Source organism: Saimiri boliviensis, chromosome 2 (assembly GCF_048565385.1).
Source record: "Saimiri boliviensis isolate mSaiBol1 chromosome 2, mSaiBol1.pri, whole genome shotgun sequence".
In the NCBI taxonomy this organism is placed as follows: Eukaryota; Metazoa; Chordata; class Mammalia; order Primates; family Cebidae; genus Saimiri; species Saimiri boliviensis.
The window spans coordinates 137,622,366-137,646,582 of record NC_133450.1 but is presented as its reverse complement, the minus strand read 5'-3'; the positions used below and the strand labels follow the sequence as shown (position 1 = coordinate 137,646,582).

The 24,217-nt window shown below is 60.7% G+C and overlaps 2 protein-coding genes across 10 annotated transcripts in view; both read right to left on the bottom strand.

The window, feature by feature from the left end:
* Positions 1–4,349: 4,349 nt before the first annotated feature.
* NSMF (NMDA receptor synaptonuclear signaling and neuronal migration factor) lies at positions 4,350–14,072 on the bottom strand. Of its 3 annotated transcripts, XM_039461402.2 has the most exons (15): positions 13,739–14,071; positions 13,183–13,244; positions 12,094–12,588; positions 11,105–11,180; positions 9,933–10,001; positions 9,085–9,137; positions 8,245–8,334; positions 7,584–7,708; positions 7,282–7,365; positions 7,098–7,131; positions 6,910–6,980; positions 6,135–6,214; positions 5,932–6,034; positions 5,631–5,706; positions 4,350–5,526 (listed from the first exon to the last, which is right to left on the bottom strand). In XM_039461402.2, exons 1-15 carry the CDS (start codon positions 13,807–13,809, stop codon positions 5,429–5,431), a joined length of 1,587 nt encoding a protein of 528 aa, XP_039317336.1. In that variant the 5' UTR covers positions 13,810–14,071; the 3' UTR covers positions 4,350–5,428. The 3 variants fall into 3 exon arrangements, with proteins under 3 accessions (XP_039317336.1, XP_039317340.1, XP_039317338.1); XM_039461406.2 differs by lacking the exon at positions 8,245–8,334 and having other exon boundaries at positions 13,739–14,072; XM_039461404.2 differs by lacking the exon at positions 9,933–10,001 and having other exon boundaries at positions 13,739–14,070.
* A 550-nt stretch (positions 14,073–14,622) lies between these two features.
* The window catches only part of PNPLA7 (patatin like domain 7, lysophospholipase), a 70,817-nt gene continuing 61,222 nt past the window's right edge, over positions 14,623–24,217 (bottom strand). For 3 of the 7 annotated variants that reach the window (XM_074394415.1, XM_074394417.1, XM_074394418.1), the window contains 10 exons: positions 20,988–21,144; positions 19,202–19,318; positions 19,002–19,071; positions 17,975–18,091; positions 17,269–17,417; positions 16,799–16,951; positions 16,600–16,706; positions 16,051–16,135; positions 15,184–15,287; positions 14,623–15,053 (listed from right to left, as the gene is read on the bottom strand). In XM_074394415.1, the coding sequence (XP_074250516.1) occupies positions 14,894–15,053; positions 15,184–15,287; positions 16,051–16,135; positions 16,600–16,706; positions 16,799–16,951; positions 17,269–17,417; positions 17,975–18,091; positions 19,002–19,071; positions 19,202–19,318; positions 20,988–21,144 (1,219 nt within the window). In that variant the 3' untranslated portion in view covers positions 14,623–14,893. The other 4 variants (XM_039461397.2, XM_039461399.2, XM_039461398.2 and 1 more) reach the window with 4 other exon arrangements.

The following is a 24,217-nucleotide window of genomic DNA, read 5'->3' as shown; positions in this document are numbered from 1 at the left end:
GCCCGCTTATTCTTTCAATCTTTTTTTGATTGTTCAGATGGGATAATCTCTGATCTGTCTCCGAGTTCACTGACTCTTTCCGCTGCCACCGCCGTGCTGCTATTGAGTCTGCTCAATGAAGTTTTGTTTTTCAATGTTAGTTATTGGATTTTTTGGTTCTAAAAATTTCATATGATTCTATTTATTTGCTGAGGCTTTCTTTTTTTGTTTTTTGAGATAGCATCTCACTCTGTAATGCAGGCTGGAGTGCAGTGGCAGGATTGTCGCTCACTGAGGCTGTGAACTTGGCTCAGGCAGTCCTCCCTCCTGAGCCTCCCAAGAAGCTGGGACCACAGGCATGCGGGTGGCACTGTGAGCAGTTGATTTTTGTTTCTTTAGCAGAAATGAGGTTTCATCATGTTACCCAAGATTCTTTCAAACTTCTGTGCTCAAGTGATCCATCCGCCTCGGCCTCCCAGCGTCCTAGGATTACAGGTGTGAGCCACCATGCCCAGCCTTTGCTGAGACTTTCTAACATTTTAAGTGCTCATCATGGCTCAGTTGGGCACTACTATAATAGCTAGTTTAATGTCTTCAGGCATGGTGGCTCACACCTGTAATCCCAGCACTTTGGGAGGCCAGGGCAGGAGGATCACTTGAGGCCAGGAGTTCAGGACCAGCCTGGGCAACATAGTGAGACTTTTTCTCTACAAAAAATTAAAAAAAAAAAAAAATTAGCAGGGCATGGTGGTGGTGCTTGCCTGGGGGTCAGCTACTCGGGAGGCTGAGGCAGGAGGATCACTTGAACTCAAGAGTTCAAGGCTACAGTGAGTTAGGATTATGCCAATGCACACCATCCTGGGTGATGAGCAAGACCTTATCCCCCCCCCAAAAAAGTTTAAATGAGTAAAATAAAATAAAAAAAAATTTTGTCAGTCTTTGTCATTTCAACACGTTCTCAAACTCCGTGTCTGCTGATGGCCTCTTCCCTGCTGGCCAGGATTCTCAAACTTCTTTGGGTGCAGAGGAATTATGGTTTGTAGTTTGTTTTGTTTTGTTTTTTTGAGACAGAGTCTCTTTCTATTGCCCAGGCTGCAGTGCAATGGCATGATCTCAGCTCACTGCAACCTCTATCTCCCAGGTTCAAGTGATTCTCCTGCCTCAGCCTCCCAAGTATCTGCTACTGCAGGCACCCGCCACCACGCCTGGCTAACTTTTGTATTTTTAGTAGAGACGGGGTTTCACCATGTTGGCCAGGCTGGTCTCGAACTGGCCTCCAGTGATTCTCCTGCCTTGGCCTCCCAAAGTGCTGGGATTACAGGCGTAAGCCACTGCACCTGGCCTGGCTTGTAATATTGTGAATCTCAGTTGAGACTGAGTCTTACTTTTATCCTATGGTGAACGTTGTTGGTCCAAGGTCAATTTCTTTCTCCAAGATTTTGGGGCTCCCTCTGGTCTGGCCGCACACATGCCCCCCCAGTGGCAGTTCTGGGAATGACCAAGGTTGGCTACTCAGGTCAGTTCTGTCTGGGTGTGTTAGAGTGAGACACAGTCCCACGTGCACCTGAGCGTGGAAGGACATTGGAGGTGGTTTTTGGGTGCTTCTCAGCTCCTGGTTTCTCCAGACCTCCCTTCTCAGCCCTCAGGCCAGAAAGAAGGGGTGACAAAGCACACGGGGACATGGAGATTTGGTAGGCAGGAGGGGAAATGACCGCCTGCCTGCAGGCGCCAGGACAGGGGCAGGGAGCAACTCCGGCCACCTTGTCCCTTTCAGAGGCAGGTTTTCTGTCTGCTCCCCCCACCCCGCCCCCACAGACGCAACACTAACAGCAGGCGTGGGAGCCACCCTAGCTCCCTCCACCGCTGCGATTATGTCTACATACTTCTGCTCATGGGGGGTTTTACCTTACAGACAGGAATCACATTTCTGCTTGCCCTTAGACCCTCCTGCATCCTGGCAGGAGGTCCCCACACGCCCCCCAGACTATGCCCCAGGTCTCAAGGTTGGCTGCCGTGCCGGGTGCACATCCGGCCATGGGGCTGCCTGGGTCACTTGGGGCTGTGTAGTCAGCCTGGACATGCAGGCGGGGGCGTCTGCACCTGAGAGCGGGCCGCCAGCACAGGGCAGGCAGGTCGCTGGGGCATGCGGGGCCTCCTCTGGTGCTGTTCCCAGACTGCTGGGTAGAGGGTGCGCCCAGGCAGATGGTGGGAGACACACATCGAGGCGATGCGTGGCCCAGCTGGGCCGGTTGCATCTCTGCTCAGCAATAAGCCTGGTGAGCATCAGGTCCCTCTGGGAACACCATCATGTGATCGGGCACAGCGGGGCAGCAGACACCCTGGAAAACGCTGCCGGGGCGGCTGGGGTGGACGGGCTGTGTGTTGATCAGCCACACTTAAGAGCTGTTACCAGATTAGCTTCAAAAAAAGGCTGTAACAGGCTGAGGCAGGAGGATTGCTTGAGGCCAGGAGTTCGAGACTTGCCTGGCAACACAGCGAGACCCTGTCTCCACAGAACATAAAAGAATGAGCCAGGCATGGGTGCCTGTAGTCCCAGCTACTCGAGAGGCTGAGGGGGTGGGAGGATTGCTTGAGCCCCATAGGTCAAAGCTCCAGTGAGCCCCAGCCTGGACGACAGAGCAAGACCCCATCTCAGATTAAAAAGGGACACCTCTTTGTTGCTTTCATTGGCCTTTCCACGAAGGGATGAAGATGGGATGAGGACATTCTTCATGGTGTTACCAGCCCGTGCCTTGCTCTGCCAAGGACCTCTCTGCTCACTCTTCCTATCAGCTTCTGTCACTGTCCTTAGCAATACAGAAAAGCTCAAGACCTTCATCGTTCCTATATTTCTTATTTTTTCTCCAACTATTTCTGGCTGTTACTGCTGTTTTCAGATTTCAAGGGAGGCGAGGGTGGGTGCAGCAAAGTTGCCGAAGTCCCCTGGGCACCGGCCCCCCTCCCCCCCCCCCGCCCTGACCCCGCCTGCCTCTGTGTGGGGCCACTCCCTCCTGGTCGGCACTTCCAGTCTGCTCCTGGAGCCTGCTCCTCCTCCCTTCCCGCCCCGGGGTCAGCGTGAGTAATGGAACCTTGTGAACCATACGTAAGACCCCCAGGCCTGGTGTGGTGGCCCTCACCTGTAATGGAAGCACTTTGGGAGGCCAAGGAGGGTGGGTCACCTGTGGTCAGGAGTTCAAGACCAGCCTGACCAACACGGTGAAACCCCACGTACTAAAAATACAGAAATTAGCTGGGTGTGGTGGCGTGGACCTGTAGTCCCAGCTGCTAGGGAGAATGAGGCAGGAGAATCACCTGAATCCAGGTGCCGGAGGTTGCAGTGAGTCGAGATTGCACCACTGCACTCCAGCCCAGGCGACAGAGTGAGACTCCATCTCAAAAAAAAAAAAAAAAAAAAAAAAAAAAATCCCCCCAGGCCTTCCTGGCTCCAGCAGACCCACCGTGTGTGACAGGCATGGCACACTGCAGCTCCAGGCGCTGCTAGACAGGCTGGGACTGCCGGTCCCTGTTAGGGTGGGGCGGGGAGTGTCTGGCTGTTCTGGGCCTCTGAGCTCACAGCTGCAGGTGACATTAGACGCGCCTTTGAAGAACATGGTGTGGGCACGTGGTGGCCTTGCGTGCCGTCCTACTTTGAAGAGCACCCCCCTCGAGGCCTGTGTGGCAGCATCAGCAGATTCCAGGCGGTGGTGACGTGTCTCATCAACTTTGCAGAAAAGAGACTGAGGTCCCCTGTGATTTCACGACATGTCACTTTCAGATACTGTGGGCAACTCAATAATGGAAAGCCGACAGACACTGGGTATTTACCCACATCTTTATATGTTCAAATTGGCACCAAACCTGCCCCTCCCAGGACCTTGTCTGGAAGGCCCTGGAGGAGCTGGAGGTGGCTGGCGGCTGTGTGACCCCTCAGCATCCTGGGCCTCAAGCCTGCTGGGCTGTGCCAGGCTGGGTGCCAGCGGCCCCCTGACCCTGACCCTAGCCCAGCTTCTACCTGCTGCTCCATTCCCCAGCCATGGGGAAGGGAACCAGCTAGTGGCCAACCTGGCTTTGCCCAGTAGCGTTTTGGACCCTAGGGACACTTGGGGACAACGGAGGTTGAGGGAGTGGCCACCATCTGGTCCTACGGTCACTCCGTGGCTCTCCCCTCCAGACCTGGCGAGGCCCCTTTCTGAGACCACGGCCCCACCCCCACCCTCCTGCAGCTCCTGTCCTTCCCAGGCCAGCTGTGGCCTGAGGGTGGCCACTCTGTCCAGCCAGGGGGCCTGCAGCAGTGGCCTCAGAGGTGGGGCCGGACGCTGGGCCTGGGGCGGTCCCTGGAGAGCATGGACAGGACAGACCCACGCAGCGGCCACGTGGAGGATCAGGTTTAATGGTCACTATGAGGGGGTATCGTACATCGTTCGGAGCCCGGCCCCCGCCCCAGCCCTCCCTCAGCCGGAACACAGCCAGGTGCCCTCAGACCCCTGGCTCTGCACAAGGGGGTCCTGCCCCCTGGCCCCAGCTATATACATGAGAGCCCATCCTGCCGGCCCTGGACAAAGCTGGGAGCTTCCCTGCCGAGTCGGGAGCCCCTAAGTCCACCAGCTACTCAGCCGGGTCCGGGGCCCACTGCAGTGCTGGAAAGTTCTTGAAACCTGGGCCTGCCCCAGCCGGGCCCCTGCCAAGCCCCAGGCCTCTGTGCTGGGATGAAGCCTCCAGGTCGGGGCTGGTAAAAGCTGAACTCAACAGCAGCAATGAGAGTGCTGGGTGGGCTGGGGGGGGGACGGGAGCGGCCCGACCCGGCGCCTCCTGGGGGATGGTGCACCCTTCCCTCCTGCTGCCCAGACGCCGGCTGAGGTCTGAGTAAGCGGGGATGGGGGGGCGGGAGGAGGGGAAGGGAGACTCAGCCGGTGTAGACAGAGCCGGGCTCAGCAGCCCGGCAACACCGGCCCCACACAGACGGGCCACCCTGGTGCTGGTGATGAATACGGCAGGGATGGGGCGTAGAGAGGGTCCTGAACACACACGGGCTGCCGGGCTGCGGTGCCTGCTCTGTCACCAGCAGCATAGTGCTTAACTAGTTAACAAGAAATGCTGCTTCCCTTTGAATTGTTTTGGGGGTGTAGAAATTGCACTTATTTCTATGAACCCCATAGAGGGGATTCCCAAAGCCGAGCCTCCAGGCGAGGCATGGCTGGTCGGTGCCTGGCCGCTGGGCATCCACTGGCCACGGGGCGGGATCCTCCCGGCCCCCAGGGACCGCGGCCTCTGTGGCCATGGGTGCGGCGAGGACCGGGCCCCACGGGGGAACCTGAGCAACGTCTGAGGTGCCCTGAAGTGGCTCCAGGCAGGACCAGAGCCAAACAGTCCCGGGGAGCACGAGGTGGCCCAGCCCCCGGTCCCCGTGCAGAGGGAGCGGCCTGATGGTGGCTGGGCAGAGGCCTGTCCCTCACAGGACATCATCAAAGTCCAGCAGCTTCGAGTGCTGGCGGCTCTTCCACAGGCGATACAGGCGGAAGTCAAAGTACGTCTCGATCATCTGCTTCCCTGGGCGGAGGGGCGGGAGGCTCAGGCCTGGCCAGCAGCCTCAGACCCCACCCCACGTGGCCCCAATGTTGCCCCAGAGCTCAGGCCCAGCCTGGGTCACTCACCTTGGGCTGAGAGCTCCAGGGGCGACTCGAATGTGACCCTGTAAGGAGTCATGAGGGTCCTGAGGTTCTGGAACAGCTGAAGAAGGAAGACGCGGTGAGTTGGCAGCAGAGAGATGGGGAAGGAGGACGGGGAGCAGGGCCCATCCTCTTTTCTCAGACCCCCCAAACCTGGCTGAACTCAGGAATAAGGGATTTGGGAATGCAAGGGGAAGGAAAAACAATTCCAGGAAGAATGGAAGGCCCCACCCTGTCCATGTCTGGGTCTCCAGAGGCCTGGATAGGGCTTGGGGGGTTGTGGTACCTTCTCCCCGTTGGGGTTCCCCAGAATGTAGCAGCCCATGATGTGGATGACGTTCGGCTCTGGGTTCACCTTGCTCATCAGGCGGCTCAGCCGCTTCCAGAAGCTGGTGGAGAGAGGTGGGTCACCCAGCGGCAGGGGACAGGCACCCAGGGCCCGGACTCTGCCTCCAGCCCTCCCCCAGCCTGGGGCGCCCAGCTTCTCACTGGATCATGTCCTCTTCCTTCTCCACTTTGGCAAAGGTGGCCACCTTGTTCTTGAGCAGATAGAGGTGTCCAGGGCCTCCCTGTAAGAAGCTGTGGTCAGGCACCTGCTGCTCCTTCCTCCACCGCCCTGCCCCATTGCGAGCTCCCTCTCTTTCTTTCTCTCTCTCTCTCTCTCTCACACACACACACACACACACACACACACGCACGCACATGTGGGTGGTGTCCTTGGTCTTCCACCCACACACCTCCTCTCCTCGATCCCCCCCACACCTCCTCTCCTCGATCTCCCCACCACCTCCTCTCCTCGATCTCCCCCCACACCTCCTCTCCTCGATCTCCCCCAACACCTCCTCTCCTCAATCTCCTCCTGCTCTCCTCTCCTCAATCTCCCCCCACACCTCCTCTCCTCGATCTCCCCCCCATCTCCTCTCCTCAATTTCCCCCCACACCTCCTCTCCTCGATCTCCCCCATCTCCTCTCCTCCATCTCCCCCCACACCTCCTCTCCTCGATCTCCCCCCACCTCCTCTCCTCCATCTCCCCCAACACCTCCTCTCCTCAATCTCCCCCCATCTCCTCTCCTCAATCTCCCCCCACACCTCCTCTCCTCAATCTCCCCCCACATCTCCTCTCCTCGACCTCCCCCCCATCTCCTCTCCTCAATCTCCCCCCACACCTCCTCTCCTCAATCTTCCCCCATACCTCTTCTCCTTGTTTTTCCCTCACCCCACAAAGACTCTCCTTCTGGGCGGGAGAAGAGCCCTGAGCACTACCTGGCAGAAAATCAGCATCTTCCAGATCTTGGCTCCCTTGTGATAGACGTTCAGCTTCCTCTCTATCTCCTCTGTGGGAGAGCAGGTGTGAGCGCTGCAGCCCCCACCCCAGCCCTGGGGGGTCTGCCCACCTGCGCCTGCCACTCCCAGCCCTGGGACAGCAAGGAGGGGGCCAATGGGTCACATACCCAGGATGTCCTCAAAGGTTGCGTGCTCATGGTCCTGGGAACAGACACAGGCCACAAGGCCACATCAGGGCCGTGTCAGAGCCAGCAACCCCACAGCACGCTGGGGCCCTGGGGTGCTGGCACTAGCCCGAGGTGGGGCTGCAGAAGGTCATCTGTTGGGGGCGGACCCAGGGGCGGGACTCACATAGAGGATGGGGATGATGGAGGGGTCATCCCGGCGGATGATGGTGGGGATGTACTCGGCCTTGGGTACCTTGGAGGAAATGAGCTGGGGAGACAAAGAGCTGCTCAGGAGCCCCAGGCCGGTCCAAAAGCTGAGGGGCTGAGGGACCTGCCATGAGGCTACCTTCTGGCTGCCAGGCAGCCCAAGGGTGCAGCCTTGTGAGACCCCCTCCCCCAGGCAGCCAGAGGAGGCCGCGTGGTCCCAGACAGAGCTGGCTAGGCTCTCGGGGCGGCAGCGAGACCGCTGCATGGGCGTGGCCTCACCATGACTTTTGGTGGCACAAAGCCCTCCGTGTCGCAGGCCACGGCCTCCAGGCCCTTCTCAGTGTCCCAGTCCAGACCTTCAAAGGCCTCGTCCAGTGTGCAGTGGGAGCTCTGCAGGTCACTGCCTGGGAAGCAAGAGGGTCACCAGGACAGCCGGCCACCTCCTGTACTGGCCACGGCCCCACGGTCCACAGGGCCCAAAGGCCCCGTCCTGGAGGGTCCTCCAAGCAACTGGGAGGACCATGCAGACATCACCGTCAGCCCGGCAGGACAGGCCTGTGGACACCACTAGGCAGCGGTCTGATGTGGGGAGGGAGACCCCAGTGGGAGGCTGGTGGAAGGCGCGTGCAGGCGTCAGCTCCAGCCAAGTCCGCGAGGAGCCTGGGAGGGAGCGGGGCGGGCCCCGCAGCCCCCTGCCCCTCAGGGCCTCTTGCAAGTGGCAGCGGGCACGGCCCTACAGGCGCCCCCGCCCAGCACTGGCGCAGCCGCAGTCAGCCCCACCTTCGAGATCGGAGATGCTGAGGGCGTCCCCATCTCACAGAGGTAAACCAAGGCTGAGAGCAAAAGCGCAGCCCCGCAGCCCCCGCAGGGGACCCCCAGCAGGGGCCTGGGGTCTCAGGAGGGCTCTGGGGAAGGCAGGCGGGCCTGTGGGGGCACCTACTGTCTCGGGAGTCGTGGGAAGTGTCGGCTTTCATGGGGGTGGGGTCGCTCCAGGACCGGCTGAAGCTCCGCTCGCGCCGCTCAGCGAACGCTGCAGAGAGCAAAACCCGCATTAGCGAGCTGGCGGGGCAGGCCTCGGGAGGCTCAGGCCCCAGACAAGGGTACGGCCCTCGGCAGAGGAGGAAGCTCACGTGGGTGGGCTCCGAGGCCCGAGAGGCAGACACTAACCGGCAGGTCGAGTGGGCGGGTCAGGAGCGGGATCGCGAGCACTGGGGCGGGGCCGGAGGCGGAGCCTAGGGCGGGGCAGGAAGGGAGGGGCCTGGGGCGGGCTGGGGGCGGAGCCTGGGGCGGAGCAGGAAGGAAGGGGCCTGGGGCGGGCTGGGGGCGGAGCCTGGGGGGCAGGAAGGGAGGGGCCTGGGGTGGGCTGGGGTGGGGGCCGGAGGCGGAGCCTGGGGCGGGGCTGGAAGGGAGGAGCCCGGGGCGGGCTGGGGGCTTGGGCTGGGAGGGGAGGAGCCTGTGCCTGGGTGGGGGTGTGGCTTGGAAGGAGGAACCTGGGATGGGATAGGGGAAGGGCTGGGAGGAACCTGCGCTGGGGGCGTAGCTGAGGGGAGGAGCCTGGGCTGGGTGCGTGGCCTGAAGGGAGGAGCCTGGGCCAAGCTGGGGCCCTGGGCTGGGAGAAGAGCCTGGGCTGGGCCGGGGGTGTGGCTGGGAAGGGCAGAGCCTGGGGCGGGGCACGGCAGGGGTTAGGGCCTGGGGTCGTTCTCAGCGCAGCCAGCAGCACGCAAAGCCCCAACCGGCCAAGCACTCTGCCGCCTCCCACCCCCGCCCCGCGGGATCTTACTCTGGGCCTTCACCCTCCTGCTGCCGACCATGCGCAAGTGTTTGCGGAAGTTCCTGGGGAAGGAAGCGCGGGGCTGAAGAGGGCCGTGCCGGGGTGGCGGCAGCCCCCGCCCACCTAACCCCTGTTGGGCCAGGGCTCTATACTCTCGCCCCTTCAGGGTGGGAAGCCAATACTCTCCTTGGCTCCTGGCACCACCGCCCACCCAAAGGCAAATCCCGGCCAGTGCTCTCCCCGTGAGACCCTTCCAGGGCTCCCCTTTGCCTCAAGAACAAAGGCGCAGTGCCTGGCTCTCTGGATCAAGCCTCCTCCGGAGCCGCATTCCCAGGCTCTGACCTTCAGTCCTCGCCCGGTACTCACACCCTGAGCGTCCACGCCCATGTGGCTGAGGATCCAGCCGGCCTGCACTGAGCAGGGCGGGGCTCCTGTCTGCACCACCCCCTGGTGGGCTGGAGGCCTGAAGGAGCCCCTCCCCTCCTCTGTGTCCCTGGGGCACCTCAGGGCCAGGTCCTCTCCTCCACCAAACTTTGGACCCTGCCAAGGCCCAACATCCAAAACGGGCAAAAAAGCTTCCCAGACACATCTCTGTGGTTGGAGTAGGGGAGGGGGGCCTTGCCGCTGGCCCTAGCCCAGGCAGAGACATGTGCCCCCGGAATGCAGGACTGAGGATGGGACGCTTTCCTGCAGCCTGGGCCACACGGCCTCTCCTGCCTGCCACGTCCCCAGAGCAGGGCCAGGCCAGTGGTCGCCACCACCCTTCCCCCATCAGGTCTGCCAGGGCCGAGGGGGCCCAGGCCAGGCCAGCACAGACCAGAGGTGGACCCTGGTGGCGAGTGGCTGGCAGGCCCTACCTCTGGATTACAGACGCGGAATCATTCTCCCGTTTCCGGCGCTTCCTCTCCGCGTAGCCCCTGAACACCCTGGGAAACCACCGCAAGTCAGCACTGCCCTTGGCCAGAGGCAGGAGGGACACAGACATGGGGACAGTGGTGCAAGCAGAGGGTCCAGCAGGGCGTCCGGGGCACGGGGCTGGGCAGAGGAGTCCCAGCCTGCCTCACCTGTCGAGGCCCAGCTCCCGTCAGGCCCTGCTGCAACGGTGGTGCCCAATGGCAGCCAGGTCCACAGAGAGCAGCACTCCCTTGAGACCCAGGTCCCTGGCCTACCCAAACCTATTTGGGGGCGGGAGGGTCTCCCCCAGGGACAACAGCTGCACCCTTAGGCACCAAGTCATACGGGTACTTACGAGATGCTGAAGCCGGGGCCAGAAGGGATGGCGTGAGAGAGAAGACACAGTGAGCTCAACCCTGGGCCTCCCCTCAGCCCCCACCCAGCCCCTGCAGCCCCCTTCTCGTCACTGACCCAACAGGTCCCTCACAGGTACCCCAGCCACCAGCAGAACGCTAGCTACACCACCGGCCAGCCCTGAATGGGTAACGGAAGCTGACGTCACTGCAGCCCATGCCACCAGGTGCTGAGACCAGGCAGCCTGAGGCCAGGAGTGGGGTGGGCTCCCCAGGGCAACGTGTGGGGAGGGTGCTTCTTTGGTGTGGGGGCCACTGCAGCAAAGGGAACTTTCCTGGAAGGAACCCCAGAACAGAAAGCCGAGATGTACGGCAAGGCAGGGGAGAGCAGGTCCCTGGGGGACCCCAAAACTGTGATTATCTTTGAAACATATGAAACAGAAGTAGGCTTCTGTTTGGGGTTCAGGGAGGGTGGACACAGGCTGAGGAATGGGGATGGGAGCAGGAGAGCCACACCACATCTCACACCCCACTGACAGCTGTGTCAGCTGCAGCCCTGGGCCGGGTCCCCAGACCAGAGGACTGAGGCGGGCTGGGCACCGGCCATGGCAGGGGAGAACAGCCAGCCCTGACGCCCCAGCAGGCCTGGCACAGCACAGGTACATGAGGCTGTTCAGAAGCAACCTTCCCTGGTAGGCCCAGAAGCTGGGAAAAAGCAGTGCTTCCTGAGCAGCAGAAAAAGGCCACCCGGCCCGACCCCGAGTCCTGGGCACAAGACTCACGCTTGCATAGTTGTGGTTGCTGTCTGGAAGCTGAAAAGATTTTCTTTGGGGAACCAGGTACGAATGGGGGTGTCGTCTGAAAGAGACAAAAAGGAGCAGTGGCTGTGGTGGAGTAGGGGTTCCGGAAGCTTCTCCCCTCCCTGCTGGGAAGCAGATACTTCCCAGTCTGGGGTCAGCAGCAGCCGGCAGCCAGGGCGGGTGGGGGGAGGCTGGCGTAGGGTGGCCCTACCCAGGGCCAGAGAGCAGTGCTCCAATACCGGCTGCTCACTCACTAGACCACATTCTGGTGACTTGACATTTTGATTTTTTTGGCTTAACTTTCCCTTTGGCCACCCAAAGTTTGAGGAACATTCCTTTGAGCGAATGGTCTGTCCCCAAGAGGCCCAGGGGGAAAAATGTATCTGTTTCCCTTGGGCAGAAGGGGCTCTGAGGCCTTCTCTGCAGCCCCCATGCTCTAGATGGAGGCCCTCACTGAGGCTGGAGACCATTTCGCCAAGGACTGTCCCCATCCCAGGGCCCCCACAGCCTTTCCCTGGTGCCAGAAAGGAGTGACTTTCTGTCTGGTGGGCAAGCTACCAGACACAACTCAAAGACTCTGGAGAAGGGGCCTCCTGCCTGGCTGGGCCCCAACAGCTCTCCAGGACTCTTGGAGGGCAGCCCAGTCTCCCAATTAAGCCATGTTTCCTCCCTACATATCCCTTCAGATCCTCCCAGGCCCCCTCCTCCAGGAAGCACTTCTTGATGGACCTGGTTCTGGCAGGGCCAAAGTGGACCATGAAGCCTGGCGGATTTTGCTGAGGTGAGGGAGCCCACAGCTCATGGAGCGTGGGGGCAGCAGCAGGAGCCGGAGGGTTTAATCTCGAGTCCGCTGGCACGCTGTGACCTGAGCACCCGTTCTCTGTTCCAAGCCTCACAGTGGCTGCTGCTGTCAGACCCCAGGACCAGCATGTACCCCCAAACCTGTCCGTGCCCTGAGACAAGCCCCTCACCAGACATGCGGTCCACACTGTACATCCTCTCCAGCTTCTTGCGGCGGCCGGAGGCCTCCGGCAGAGGCGGCTGGTCCAGCCCAAAGGCCCGAGGGGTGGGGCCGGGAGCCAGCTGGGCGCATCCGGGACATTCCTTGGAGCCCTGGCGGCTGCCCGCCCAGCTCTGGCAAGGCCTGCTGATGTCCTCCCGGCTGCCGCCAGGGCTGGCTCGCAGGGGCTGGCTGTGGTGGTGAGAGTGCCGCTGCCGCCGCCCCTTCACCACGGCCAGCTCAATGGCCTCCGCCTCAGGGCTGGGCAGCAGGGCAGGCTCCCCGGAGATGGTGTACACTCGGGGCTGGGGGCCTTCGCCTGCGGGCTTCCTGATGCCGGGCTCCTCTGAGAGGCTGCCCTCGTAGCAGCCGTTGGAGACGAGGGACAGGCGGCGCTTGTTCTGGGGGGCTGGCTGCATCTCGGGGGACCCGTCGTGGCCAGAGTAGGCATCAGCCAGCAGGTGATCTGGGAGAGACAGCAGGTGAGCCTGCAGCTTGTGAGGCCCCCCTGCAGGTTTCATAGCAGGCTGAAGGCAGGAAACACCAAGTGGGCACCTGGCCTCTGTCAGGGGCTGGCGCTGCCCGAACCCTAGTCTCTGGCGCCTTCAGGGAACGTGTTTCTGAGCCTCTCACTCCTATCTGCCCCTGAAGCCTCCGCATGTGCATGGGGGCGGGGTGACTCCATGCTACCTGTGTGAGGTCCTGCCGGGTAGGAACAGGCGGGCTACCCCCCAGCCTGTGATCGCACGGTTTGCCTGGTGCCAACTTCCCCCCTCCCCCCACCAGCTGGCCCCCAGAGGCAGTGGTGCCAGCCCTGGGGGAGCCAGGAGGCCTGTTGCCATGCCAACGGCCCAGGCGGGGTGGGTGCCATGGTGACGAGTGCTGGGAGCTGCTCCTGGGGCTCGGGCAGGGAGGGCAGGGGATGTGAGGAAGCCAGCCCGGCAGGGCGCCGGGCCCACGCACAACCAATGCCCCTCATGCTCCACCCCCGGAGGCAGGGACCAGCATCCCCTGGGCTGGGGGGCCTGGGCGGCCCTGGCACGGCCTCACGTGCCCCTACCTGCGCCGTTGCGGCTCTCAGGGTGACTCTGGGACAGGTACTCTCCAAACGCTCGAGCTGCCCTGAGGGTGGACAGAGAGGGCACGGTCAGAGGCCACCGCACGACCCTCCCAAATGCCGGGCTGCGGCAAGAGCCGGGGTTCCCTTGCCCAGCCAGGCCCTCGGCATCTGGAGGGAGGGCCGGGGGTCTCCCCCGCCGCGAGCCCACGCACCCTTGATCCCGGTGCGCCCTGGACAGGCCTGCAGGCCCGGCGCCTGTCGGTCAGCCCTTGGAGAGGAATCGCGCGGCCCGGCAGCCGCGGTCCCCTGGGGAACGGAGGCCATTCCCGACCCGGGGGTGCGCTGGCCCCCCACGCGCTCGCGAGAGTAGGGCAGGGCAGGGGGCCAGGAGGAGGGAGGCGCAGTGAGAAGCCCCAGGAGGGGGCGCGGGGCGCGGAGCACCGGGAGGGCTCCGCAGTGGGAGAGGTCGGAACCCGGGAGCCCGGGAAGCGCCGCGGGGCAGGGGCTGACTCTGGCGGGGTAGGGGGTCCTGGGCAGGCGGCCCCGCCGCACTCACCGCACTTTGGCCGCCACCGAGGACATGGCCTCGCTCCTCAGGGCCCTCCTCCTGGAGGCGGCGGCGCCCATGGTCGAGGCGGCGGCGCATCCCCCGGGCCTCAGAGCGCGCCCCGCGCCCGCCGCCTCCGCCGGGGTAGCCGCGCCGCGCCGGGGGTCGCGCTCGGGCTCGGGCTCGGGGTCTCGCTCGGGCTCCGGCTCCGGCTCGGGCTCGGGGTCGGGCCCGGGCCCCGCATGGCCGCACCCGCCGCTCCGCGCGTGCCGCCGCACCCGGGAGAGCGCTGCCGGGACCGAGGGCCGGCCCCGCCCACCGTGACGTCAGGGCCCGGGGGGCTCAGAGGGGCGGTGGCCCCGCCCATCGTGACGTCAGGTCCCGGGCCCGCTGGGAGGGGACAAGCGGGGCCCGCCCACCGTGACGTCAGTGCCCTGGTGGGGTCGAGGGGCGGGGCCCGACGGCCCGGCTCGGTGCCCTTTCATCGAGGCCTCCAGAGGGGGGAAACTGAGGCCAGCGGCCCCTACGTTCACAAAGTCCTGGGCCCTCGGCCCTCCCGATCTGCTGCTCAGACCTGCAGGGGTCACCGGGCGGCCGCTTCTTCCTTCCCTTACACAAAAGGGCTCCCTGTGCAGTTTGGGACTATCCCCTGAAGGGATAGCCGGTTTGGAGGGCACCCAGTGTGCACGAGGCCAGAGGGAGCCAGAGGGGCCCGTCTTGGTCCTGGGGAACCACAGCTCCATGCAGACTCTGGGCACCCAACCTGCCTGGCCTGCCCTGGGGCTCTTAGGCCCCAGCGGCGGGGTCCTTTGAGGACTGGGGACTGCCCAACCTCAGGGACTGCCGCATCAGGGACAGCCAGGAGTGTTTCTTTGCCACAAGGAGACACGTCCGACAGCAGATCCACCTTTATTGAAACATCAAACGGCAGCATCAGGGCTTCCATACCTCACAGGGCTTCAGGGGGGCTCACAGGGCTTCAAGGGGACCTCACAAGGCTTTGGGGGGGCTCACAGGGTTGCAGGGGGGCTTACAGAAGTTTCAGGAGGGTTCCCATGGCCCTATGTGCAGGGCTGCCAGTGCAGAGAAGAGGCTCAGAGGCCCCCGACATAGCCAGGGCCTGAGAGAAAGCTGGGCCTTCCAGCAGGGCAAGTACAGAGGTCCCTAGGACTTGGCAGGAGCCTCAGCCTTGGGGACAGTCCCACGGAAGACACTGCATCCAGGCTCTTCATCAAAGACTCTACCCATCCTGGTCAGAGGAACCCCCAGACCGTTTTGCGAAAGCCATGCTGGGGTGTTGAGGCCGCAGCAAGGACTCATCCTCCTGCAAGCAGACCGCATGGTCCAGGTGAGGACCAGGTAGGGCGGGGGCCATAGGGAAGGAGCGGCTGGCTCAGAGCCAGGCACAGAGGCTCGGCTGAGGGCACCAGGTGGGGCCATGCCCAGCTGCTCACCGAGTCTGAGCCCTGCTTGCCCAAGGTGCTCTGGAAATCCGCGTATGCATCCCTGGGGACGTCCAGCAGCTCCTCCTCATACTCCGTCTGGTAGTCAGATTCGTCTGGTGCCGAAGGGAGGTCCGCATCAATCCCCTCCCCAGGACGGGACCATGCCCAGCACAGCCACAGAGGCAGAACCGGCCACCCCCACCCCCAGGTGGGCTGGGGCCCCATACACAGCAACCTGGTCCCAGGGTGGCCCCACACACCACCCTTGGTTCTGTCTGCCTCCAGCCTTGCCCCAGCCCAGCACTTGAGCATCTTCCACAAGGACAAGGAGTGGGCAGACACTTCTCCCTACCAGCCAGGCACCCTCAGGACTTCAGCACCTCAGACCAGGCTTCTGTGGATAGCGGCTGCCTTGCCTGGAGCTCTCTCGGCCCGAGGCAGCCACAAAGGCGTTTCACAGGAGAACATGCAGTTCTGCTGCTAGGAGGCCGCTGGCCCAAGGCCCAAGCGCTGGGCCCTGGATGGAGCATGGAGGGCACTAGATCCACCCTTCTGGCCCTCCGGCCCCTCCTGCAAGCAGCCTCCATTCCCACCTCCCACTGGGTGGGCTGGGGTGGGAGGCAAAACGTGGTTCTGCCTCAGCTCTGAGGTATGGCTGGGACTTGGGATGAATGAAGGGCAGAGGCTGGCTGGCCCAGGGTGGTCACAATCCCATTGCTGTGGGGACACACGCTGCCCTGGGACAGAGGAGCGCCACCAAGCACCCCAGCTGCTGGAGCCTGGGCATGGGTGTGGGCAGAAGGGGAGGGGGTAGAGCCCAACCCAGCATCAGGAGGCCACACAGACACGAGGGCCTTGTCTTGGACCTCCACTTACCATCCACCATGGCGGCCTTAGCGGGCTCAATCCGAGACACAATTTCGGCAAGGTCCGTGAAGGAGGTGCTGGGACAGGTGAGGACCTGGGTGTGGGGTGAGGACAGCACGTCGTCCGTGGGCACCTCCCTGCCAGTCCTCAGCCTGCTACCTGTGGGAGGAGGGGCCCCACCATCCCTGTGCCCTGCCTGCAGCCCCTAAGCAATCCCTGCCCTAGCCTTGTGGAGTCTTCTGCCAGGGGGGCAGGGCCTGTGCCCCGAGGTGGGCGTGGCCCAAAGAAGTGGGCGTGACCCAACGAACTGGGCGTGGCCTGCGATGCTGGGCGTGGCCTGGGGAGCTGGTCGGGGTGGGCGTGGCCCAAAGAGGTGGGCATGGCCTGGGGTGCTGGCGGGGTGGGGGGCTTGGCTTGGCCCAACGAGGTGGGCGTGGCCCAACGAAGTGGGCGTGTCCGGGGAGCTGGGCGTGGCCTGGGGAGCTGGTGGGGCTGGGCGTGGCCCAACGAGGTGGGCGTGTCCGGGGAGCTGGGCGTGGCCCGGGCGCCCGCACTCACCTCGCCCGCCGGCCTCTTGCTCGGCCCCTGCTGGTCACGCAGCATCTTCTCCAGCACGCCGCTGCGGCCCCAGATGTCAAACACCGTGCGCCCGTGCTGGTACCCCACTTCCTGTGCACACCCCAGGGGCCCGTCAGGAGGTGTGGAAAGTCCCGGAAGGAGGAAGCGGGAAGGGGCAGCCGCGGCGGCCGGCACTCACGCAGATCTCGCTGAACTTGCCGAAGTCCAGGGTCCGGTAGCCGTCGATGGGGGGGCGCAGGTACTCGCAGTAGTCACTGCTCTTCACCACCTCCAGTTGCCGCACGCAGCACACGTAGGCCAGGCGCGTCTGAATCTCTGCCATGTTCAACACCTGCTGCCGTCACAGCCGCCTGAGTCTCCTGCCCCGGCACCTCCACGTCCCGGCCCGGCCGGTGGCGCAGGACAGGCTCTGGGGACCCATCCTCCGCCCTGGGGCCGTGGGGAGAGGGCGGCAGCACCCAGCCGCGGGTCCTGGAGGTGTCTTCTGGTGAGGGGTGGAGCCTTCAGGCCGGTCTGGCCTGGTTCCTCCCTTCCCCAGAGCTGGCCTCAGGGCCCAGGAGCAGCCCCCACTCCCCTGCCACAGGACAGGTGTGGGGGGCTACAGGGAGGAGCCGAAGGGACAGCCCAGCCCACCCAGCAGCACCCCACCTTGACTTTCGTGGCCAAGGGGTTCCAGCGTTTCCACAGCAGCCACCACCCAGACAGTGAATCCCCGTAGTTGGTGAGGTCTGTCTCATCTCGGCTGCCCACGTCAATGGCGATCACCACTTTTGCCCCCATAGACCTGGCCACATCCGCTAGGGAGAAGGCAGCCCTGGTTACTGCTTGGACCGGCACACACAGCCAGGGGACGGGGCAGAGCCTGCCTTGCCAAGCCCTGACCTGGGGGCTGTGGGGTCTCCTCTCCGCTGTTACACCTTCTGGAGGCAGAAGACCCACACGCCCAGTTCCTTGGGCAGCCGTGGGCACACAGCTGTGTCCTGAGCCTTTCTGACCGCACGTCCCACAGGTGACGGGAATAGCCTGGCCCCCGGCAAGCCGACACCTGCAGGCTGTTAGTTTCTGACTGTGGGCACAGATGGGGCTTAATTGCTCCCGGTTCCTCGACTTGGCCTTTGTTCTGCACGCTGCTGAGCTGACAAACAGGGCCATATGCTGCCCCTGCCTGCGTGTGCGTGTACACGCGTGTGCATGTTCTCGGCGCTCCGATGCCAGCCTGACATTTTCCCTTGGCACACTCCAAGGAAAACGTGTTCTAGCCCAGCCTTCTCAGTGCGGAGGCAGCTGCAGCAGAGCCCCCGGGGTGGTGTGACCCAGGAGCCTGTGCTCCCGCCAGGTCCCCCCACCGCAGTACCTGGGAGGTTGTTGATGTAGCCCCCGTCCATCAGCAGGTGTCCGTCCTTGGGGTCACAGAGAGGGGGCATGTAACCGGACAGGGACATGCTGGCACGCACATACCGCCACAGGGAGCCTGGGGAGGGGGCCCAGAGCCGTTAATTACCCTGAGGAGGCTACTGCCAGGTCCAGGGGTCAGGGCCTTGCCTCCACGGTCCTGGAGCTGTTAAGTCCCACCTCTCTGAGGCCCCCTCCACAGAGGGAAGCGTGTGGCCCAAGGGCTGAATGGCCTTCCAACTGCTGTGAGCCCCTCACCCCATGAACAGAGTGAATTTTCTTTCTCTCATCCTCCTGACTCAGGGCAGCCCCTCACCCTGAGTGAACCCCTCATCCCCCTGACCCAGGAGCACCCCCCACCCAGGACCGAGTGAATTTTCTTTCCCTCATCCCCCTGACCCAGGTGAGCCCCCCACCCCAGGACTGAGGGGGCCCCCTCACCCCATGACTGAGTGAAGCCCTCATCCCCCTGAGCCAGGTGAGCCCCCAACCCCAGGACCAAGGGGGCCCCTCACCCCATCACCGAGTGAACCCCTCATCCTCCTGACCCAGGTAAGCCCCCAACCCCAGGACCGAGGGGGCCCCTCACCCCATCACCAAGTGAAGCCCTCATCCCCCTGACCCAGGTGAGCCCTCCATCCCAGGACCGAGGGGGCCCCTCACCCCATGACTGAGTGAAGCCCTCATCCCCCTGACCCAGGTGAGCCCCCCACCCCAGGACCTCCCACATGGCGTCCATCTGTCTGGCCCCATATCACTGATTCCGAGAGGGTCCCGTCCAGTCTTCTGAGGCCTCTGGCCCAGGCGGCATCCCTCGCATCTGTGCCCCCAGTAGGGGCATCTTGTATCCTCCATGGACAGAGCTGCCCACACTGTTTGCACCCTTCGGGAGACCCCATGGCCTTCCCAATCCCCTGGGGCTGCTGGGCTCTCCCCCTGCCCACACCTCGCACCCAAGCTGGCTGCCCCTGCACAGCAGGAGTGCTCACCGTCTGTGTGGACCCGCATGGCCGAGGCTGTGATGTCGGTGGTGATAGCAAAATAGGGAATCCATAGGTCCTGCAGGTGGACAGAGCTCAGACGGGCCCTCTCCTTTTCACACTCCCGTCCCATGTCTGGGGAGGCTGACCCAGGGCCAGGAGGGGACAGGTGCTACGGGCTGCATGGGCTCCCGAAGGTGGGGGCGCACCTCGATCTGCCGGTCCCGGAAGACACTGCAAATGCTGTTGTTGAAGCTGGCTCCGGAGAACATGGATGTGACGGGGTAGGTGAGGTCCAGTGCGGCCTTCATCATGGACGTCATGCCCTGGAGGCACATTTGTGGTTCACAGAAGGCTCCCACACCCCGCTGCGGGCTGCCACAGCAGACCCATGGTGCACCGAGGGCCTCTTGTGAATGGAACGGGGGTCCAGAGCATCCTTGGGCCCTGACCAAAGTTCTGGGGCTTGGCGCCCTGGCTGGAGCTTCAGAGGTGGCACAGGCTAGAGCCTGAAAGCCAAGACACAGCCCTGCCCTCAGTCCCTTCTTGACTCCTAAGCCCCTGCTGGCCTGACCCTCACAGGCTCTGCAGCAGGGCCTCCTTGGCTTTGCCTGCTCAGCTCTGGGGCAAGGCCTGGCCCAGGCCCATGGCCAGAGGGTTGGCGAGGAGGAGAGCTCAGGGCGGGCTGCTGGGTACACAAGGTCCCCGGGCCAGGGGGACACAATGGAGTGCTCTCAGGAAAGTCATGGCTGCTCAGCACGAGGGGCAGGCACACAGCCCCAGCCCCACCTTGCCCTGCCCAGCTCCCATGGCCCAGCATTCCCAGGACGGAGGGAGGACCATCCCAGAGAGCTCTGGCCATTTCCACACTTGGGCCCCCAGTGCCAGACCGGCAGGGAAGGGACAGGGAGAGCCCTGTCTGGTGGCTCTGGGATAGGACGGGCTTGGAGCCACCTCTGCCCATGGGTGTCCTGTCCCAGTGCTGTCCCGGAGGCCGTCTGTTGTGCGCCAGTCCACAAGCCCTCTTTTGAGCGGCCACAATCAAGGTGACCAGGTGACTCGTTTTAGGGACAGAAACATTCCTGGAACAGAATGGGGAACTGGTGTCAGGGGCCTCTGGACTCGCTGGTGGGGCTGGTGGCGGCCCCAGGCCACGTGAATGCAGCACAGGCCTGCTTGGGAGCTGCTGCGGCAGAGGATGACCAATTTTCTCTCCTTTTAAAAGGAGAACATGAACGCTTCTGATCCCACTCATAGCTCCAACCAAAGCTCGGTTTTGTTCCATAAAAGCAAGCACAGTGCTGAGGAGGGCAGACGGTGGCACAACTGCTGGGGAACCAAAGCCCAGCTGCCTCCCTCTGCTCCCCTGAGGGGAGCCTGTTCCCACTGCTCTCTTTGATTCTGTATTTGGTATTTTGATTCTGGAATCCATTTGTCACAAGGCCAGACTAATGGCCAAAGTAGTTTACATCTCCCCTGTGACCCTGAACCGCCCAGCCGCCCTAACACCATCTCATGCCCCCACGCCAACACCTCCCTGCCCTACCTCAACCCAGGCTGGCTGCCATGAACTGGGACAGCACCCAGCCTGTCAGGAGGACTCAATAAGCCCATCCTCAGCTGCTCACACTGCCCTGTCTGGCCTGTAGGGCAGAAAGCTCCATCTCAGACCTGGGCCTGGATCACACCACCCTCACACCAACCTCCACCATCTCAGACCCGGATCACACCACCCCCACCACCAACCTCCACCATCTCAGACCCAGATCACACTACCCCCACCACCAACCTCCACCATCTCAGACGTGGATCAGACCACCCCCACTACCAACCTTTGTCTGCGCCTCTCTGTGCTGCCCCTTTGCCTCAGAGGATAGCCTCCTTGAAGGCAGGGCCCTGCAGAGCTACATGAAGAGGCCAATGGCCCCAGCATCCCTCAGGCACCATCATGGACCTGGGGCCTTGCTCCAGCGAGGGTGGTCAGTGCCTGCTTACCTCAGCCCACTGCTTGGCCCGGATCCGCATCTGGCTGTAGTTCCGCTCCTCAGAGTACAGGGCACCCATGAAGGCCCCGATGGACGTGCCTCCCACCATGTCCACAGGGATGCCACACTCTGCCAAGGCCTTGAGAACGCCCACCTGGGCACAGCCTCTGCACCAGCCAGGGACATAGAGTGATGAGTGAGCACCAGGCCCAGGCTATGCCCTGCAGAGGCTTCAGAGGTGGCCACCTGCAACCATCTGCTCAGCCTTAGTTCCCAACTCCTCCAAGCAGAGACACTGACTCAGAAAGGGACCCAGATGCAATCTGAGCTCATGCCTATAATCTCAGCGCTTTGGGAGGCTGAGGCGGGCAGATCACTTGAGGCTACGGGTTCGAGGCCAGCCTGGCCAACAGGGCAAAACCCCGTCTCTACTAAAAATACAAACATTAGCTGAGCATGGTGGTGGGCACCTGTAATCCCATCTACTCAGGAGGCTGAGGCAGAAGAATCACTTGAACCTAGGAGAGGGAGGTTGCAGTGAGTCGAGATCGTACCACTACACTCTAGCCTGTGTGACAAAGTAAGACTCTGTCTCAAAATAAATAAAATCTCTCTTTCTGGAGGTACTGAGGGACTGTGAGGCTGGGATGGGGAGAAGGATGTCCTGAGAGATGACTGGCATTGGCCTTTTCTACCCACAAACACGGTTGCCTCCAGCAAGGTGTCTGAGAGGTGGTAGGAGAACTGGAGTTGAGGGGCCCTGGAAGGGAGAAGCATCATGAGGGGCACCACCCCAGGAGTCAGGTAAGCTGGATGTAGACCAGCACCCATGGACCAGGCAGCACCCCTGAGACCAGGCAGCCAGCACCCAGGGCCTCAAATCACTGCTGCCGCTTTCATACGGAATGTTCACTACTCAACCAAAGGTTACCAGTCATATGAGGAGAAAAGCCTCATGCAGGCTCTTCTTTTGGCGCCATAGTGAAAAGAAAAAAACAGACAATAAAAGTGGACCCAGAGTGCACCCAGATAAGAGACACAGGCTTTTACTGTGACCATGCTTAAAGTGTGCAAGGAGCCAAGCAGACAAGGGAAGACCACCCAGCCCTCAGGAGGGATCGGACATGAGCCACAGCAGGGAGGGTCCTGGAGACATCTGCTACGGTCTGGCTGTGTCCGCCACCCAAAAAGTTGGATTTTAATCCCCAGTATTGGAGGAGGGACCTGGTGTGAGGTAACTGGATCATGGGGGCAGATTTGAGTGGGAAGACCGTTTGAGCTCGGGAAGCCGAGGCCGCACTGAGCTGAGGTCACACCACTGCACTCCAACCTGGACTGGAGTGAGACCCTACCTAAAACAAGTTCTGGAAATGGACAGTGGTAATGTTTGCACAACACTGTAACACCGTTGCACAATTAATTATATTAATATCATTAATATATTAATAATTGAATAGTCAACAACAGTTAAAGTGGTAAATTTTATGTTGTATGTATTTTAACGTAATAAAAAAGAACCATATGTAATCCTGCTGCAAAATATTAAATACTCAGGTATAAGCCTTAAAAACAAGTTCTAAGAATTAAAAACAAGAGTGTTCATTCTGGCATAAAACCAAATGGAAATTCTAGAAGTAAAAAATATAATAACAAATGAAAAACTCAGTGAGTGGGCTTAACAGCAGAACAGAACAGCTGAAGAGAGAAATGGTAAAATATAAGATGGGTCAGAAGAAAATATTCATTGAATCATGAAGCATCAAAAGAACAGAATATGTAAAATACTGTTTTACAAAATATGTAAAGGAGATACGGAAACATGGGGTCTGGCACCAAACTCTCATTTATGTGCGATCTGAGCCACAGAAAGAAGACGGGGAGGGAAGCCACATCTGAAGAGATGGGGTGGCATTTTTTAGAACTGATGACAGACATCAGGCCTCAGAATCAGGAAGCATGATAAATCCTAAGCATAAATCAAAAGAAAACCATTCCCATGTTGTCAAAAACCCAAGACAAAAAAAAAAAAAAAAAAAAAAAACCCAAAAAACAAAAACCTTTAAGCCAGCGTGAGAAAAAAATAAGAGACACGTTACGTTCACTTTTCTATCCTCTGAGTGGTTGTGAGAGACAGCATATATTTACTCTCTGTTTCTTTAGAGACAATGTCTACTTGTCTAAATGTTAGGGAAAAAAGAATAATCTAAATAAAAGAGAGTAAAATTAAGCAAATAACAAAGACAATAGTGGATCTTCAAGAGCCAAAAACCAAACATACAGTAGAGAAGACGGACCACGGTGAAGGCTGGCATGGACGGGCCAGTTCCAGGGGCAGCCCTGGTGAGACTCGTCAAGGACATGAAAGAGAGAAAGCACCAAGAAACGAAGCATCGGGAACGAAGAAGGGAACATCGGTGCAGGCACTTCAGTTAAAAACACTGAACAACTGCATGCCATACATGGAAAAATTCAGATAAAATGGGCACGTTTTTAGAAAAACATAACTCACCAAAATACTGTAAGAAACAGAACATCTGAGTAGTACTGGAACTCAGCACAGATTAAAGAAATTTAATCTTTTATTTATTTCTTATTTTTATTTTTAGACAAGGTCTCACTCCCACCCAGGCTGGAGTGCAGTGGCGTGATCACAGCTCACTGCAGCCTCAGCCTCCTGGGCTCAAGTGATTCCCCTCTTGCCTCAGCCTCCCAAGTAGCTGGGACCACAGGCACACACCATCTTTTCATTTTTGTAGAGAAGAGCTAATCTTTTCATTTTTTGTAGAGACAGAGTCTCAGTATCTTACCCACGATGGTCTGGAACTACTGGGCTCAATACTACTTCCTCCTTGGCCTCCCAAAATGCTCATATTATAGGTGTGAGCCACCATGCCTGGCCTCTTGGAAGGTTTTATGTAAAATTTTTCTTATTTATTCCTTATATGCTTCATAAAATTCACTGGTGAAACCATCTGGACATGAAATCTTATTTGTGGGGATTTAAAAGTTACAGATTCCATTTCTGGCTGGGATCAGCAGCTCACACCTGTAATGCCAGCAGTGAGCTATGATGATACCACTGTACTCCAACCTGGGCAACAGAATGAGACCCGTCTCAAAAAAACAAATAAATAAAAAGTAAAAATAAAAAAAATGTTTTAGGCCGGGCGCGGTGGCTCAAGCCTGTAATCCCAGCACTTTGGGAGGCCGAGGCGGGTGGATCACGGTCAAGAGATCGAG

What these genes read in the sequence shown, in the direction of transcription:
- NSMF (XM_039461402.2), bottom strand. Translation starts at nt 13,809, where the DNA reads ATGGGCGCCGCCGCCTCCAGGAGGAGGGCCCTGAGGAGCGAGGCCATG. An exon ending in AACCTTTGAGGACATCCTGG is followed by an intron (nt 6,981 to 7,097) that starts GTATGTGACCCA and finishes GCTCTCCCACAG; the next exon opens with AGGAGATAGAGAGGAAGCTG. An exon ending in GGAACCCCAACGGGGAGAAG is followed by an intron (nt 5,707 to 5,931) that starts GTACCACAACCC and finishes TTCCTTCTTCAG; the next exon opens with CTGTTCCAGAACCTCAGGAC.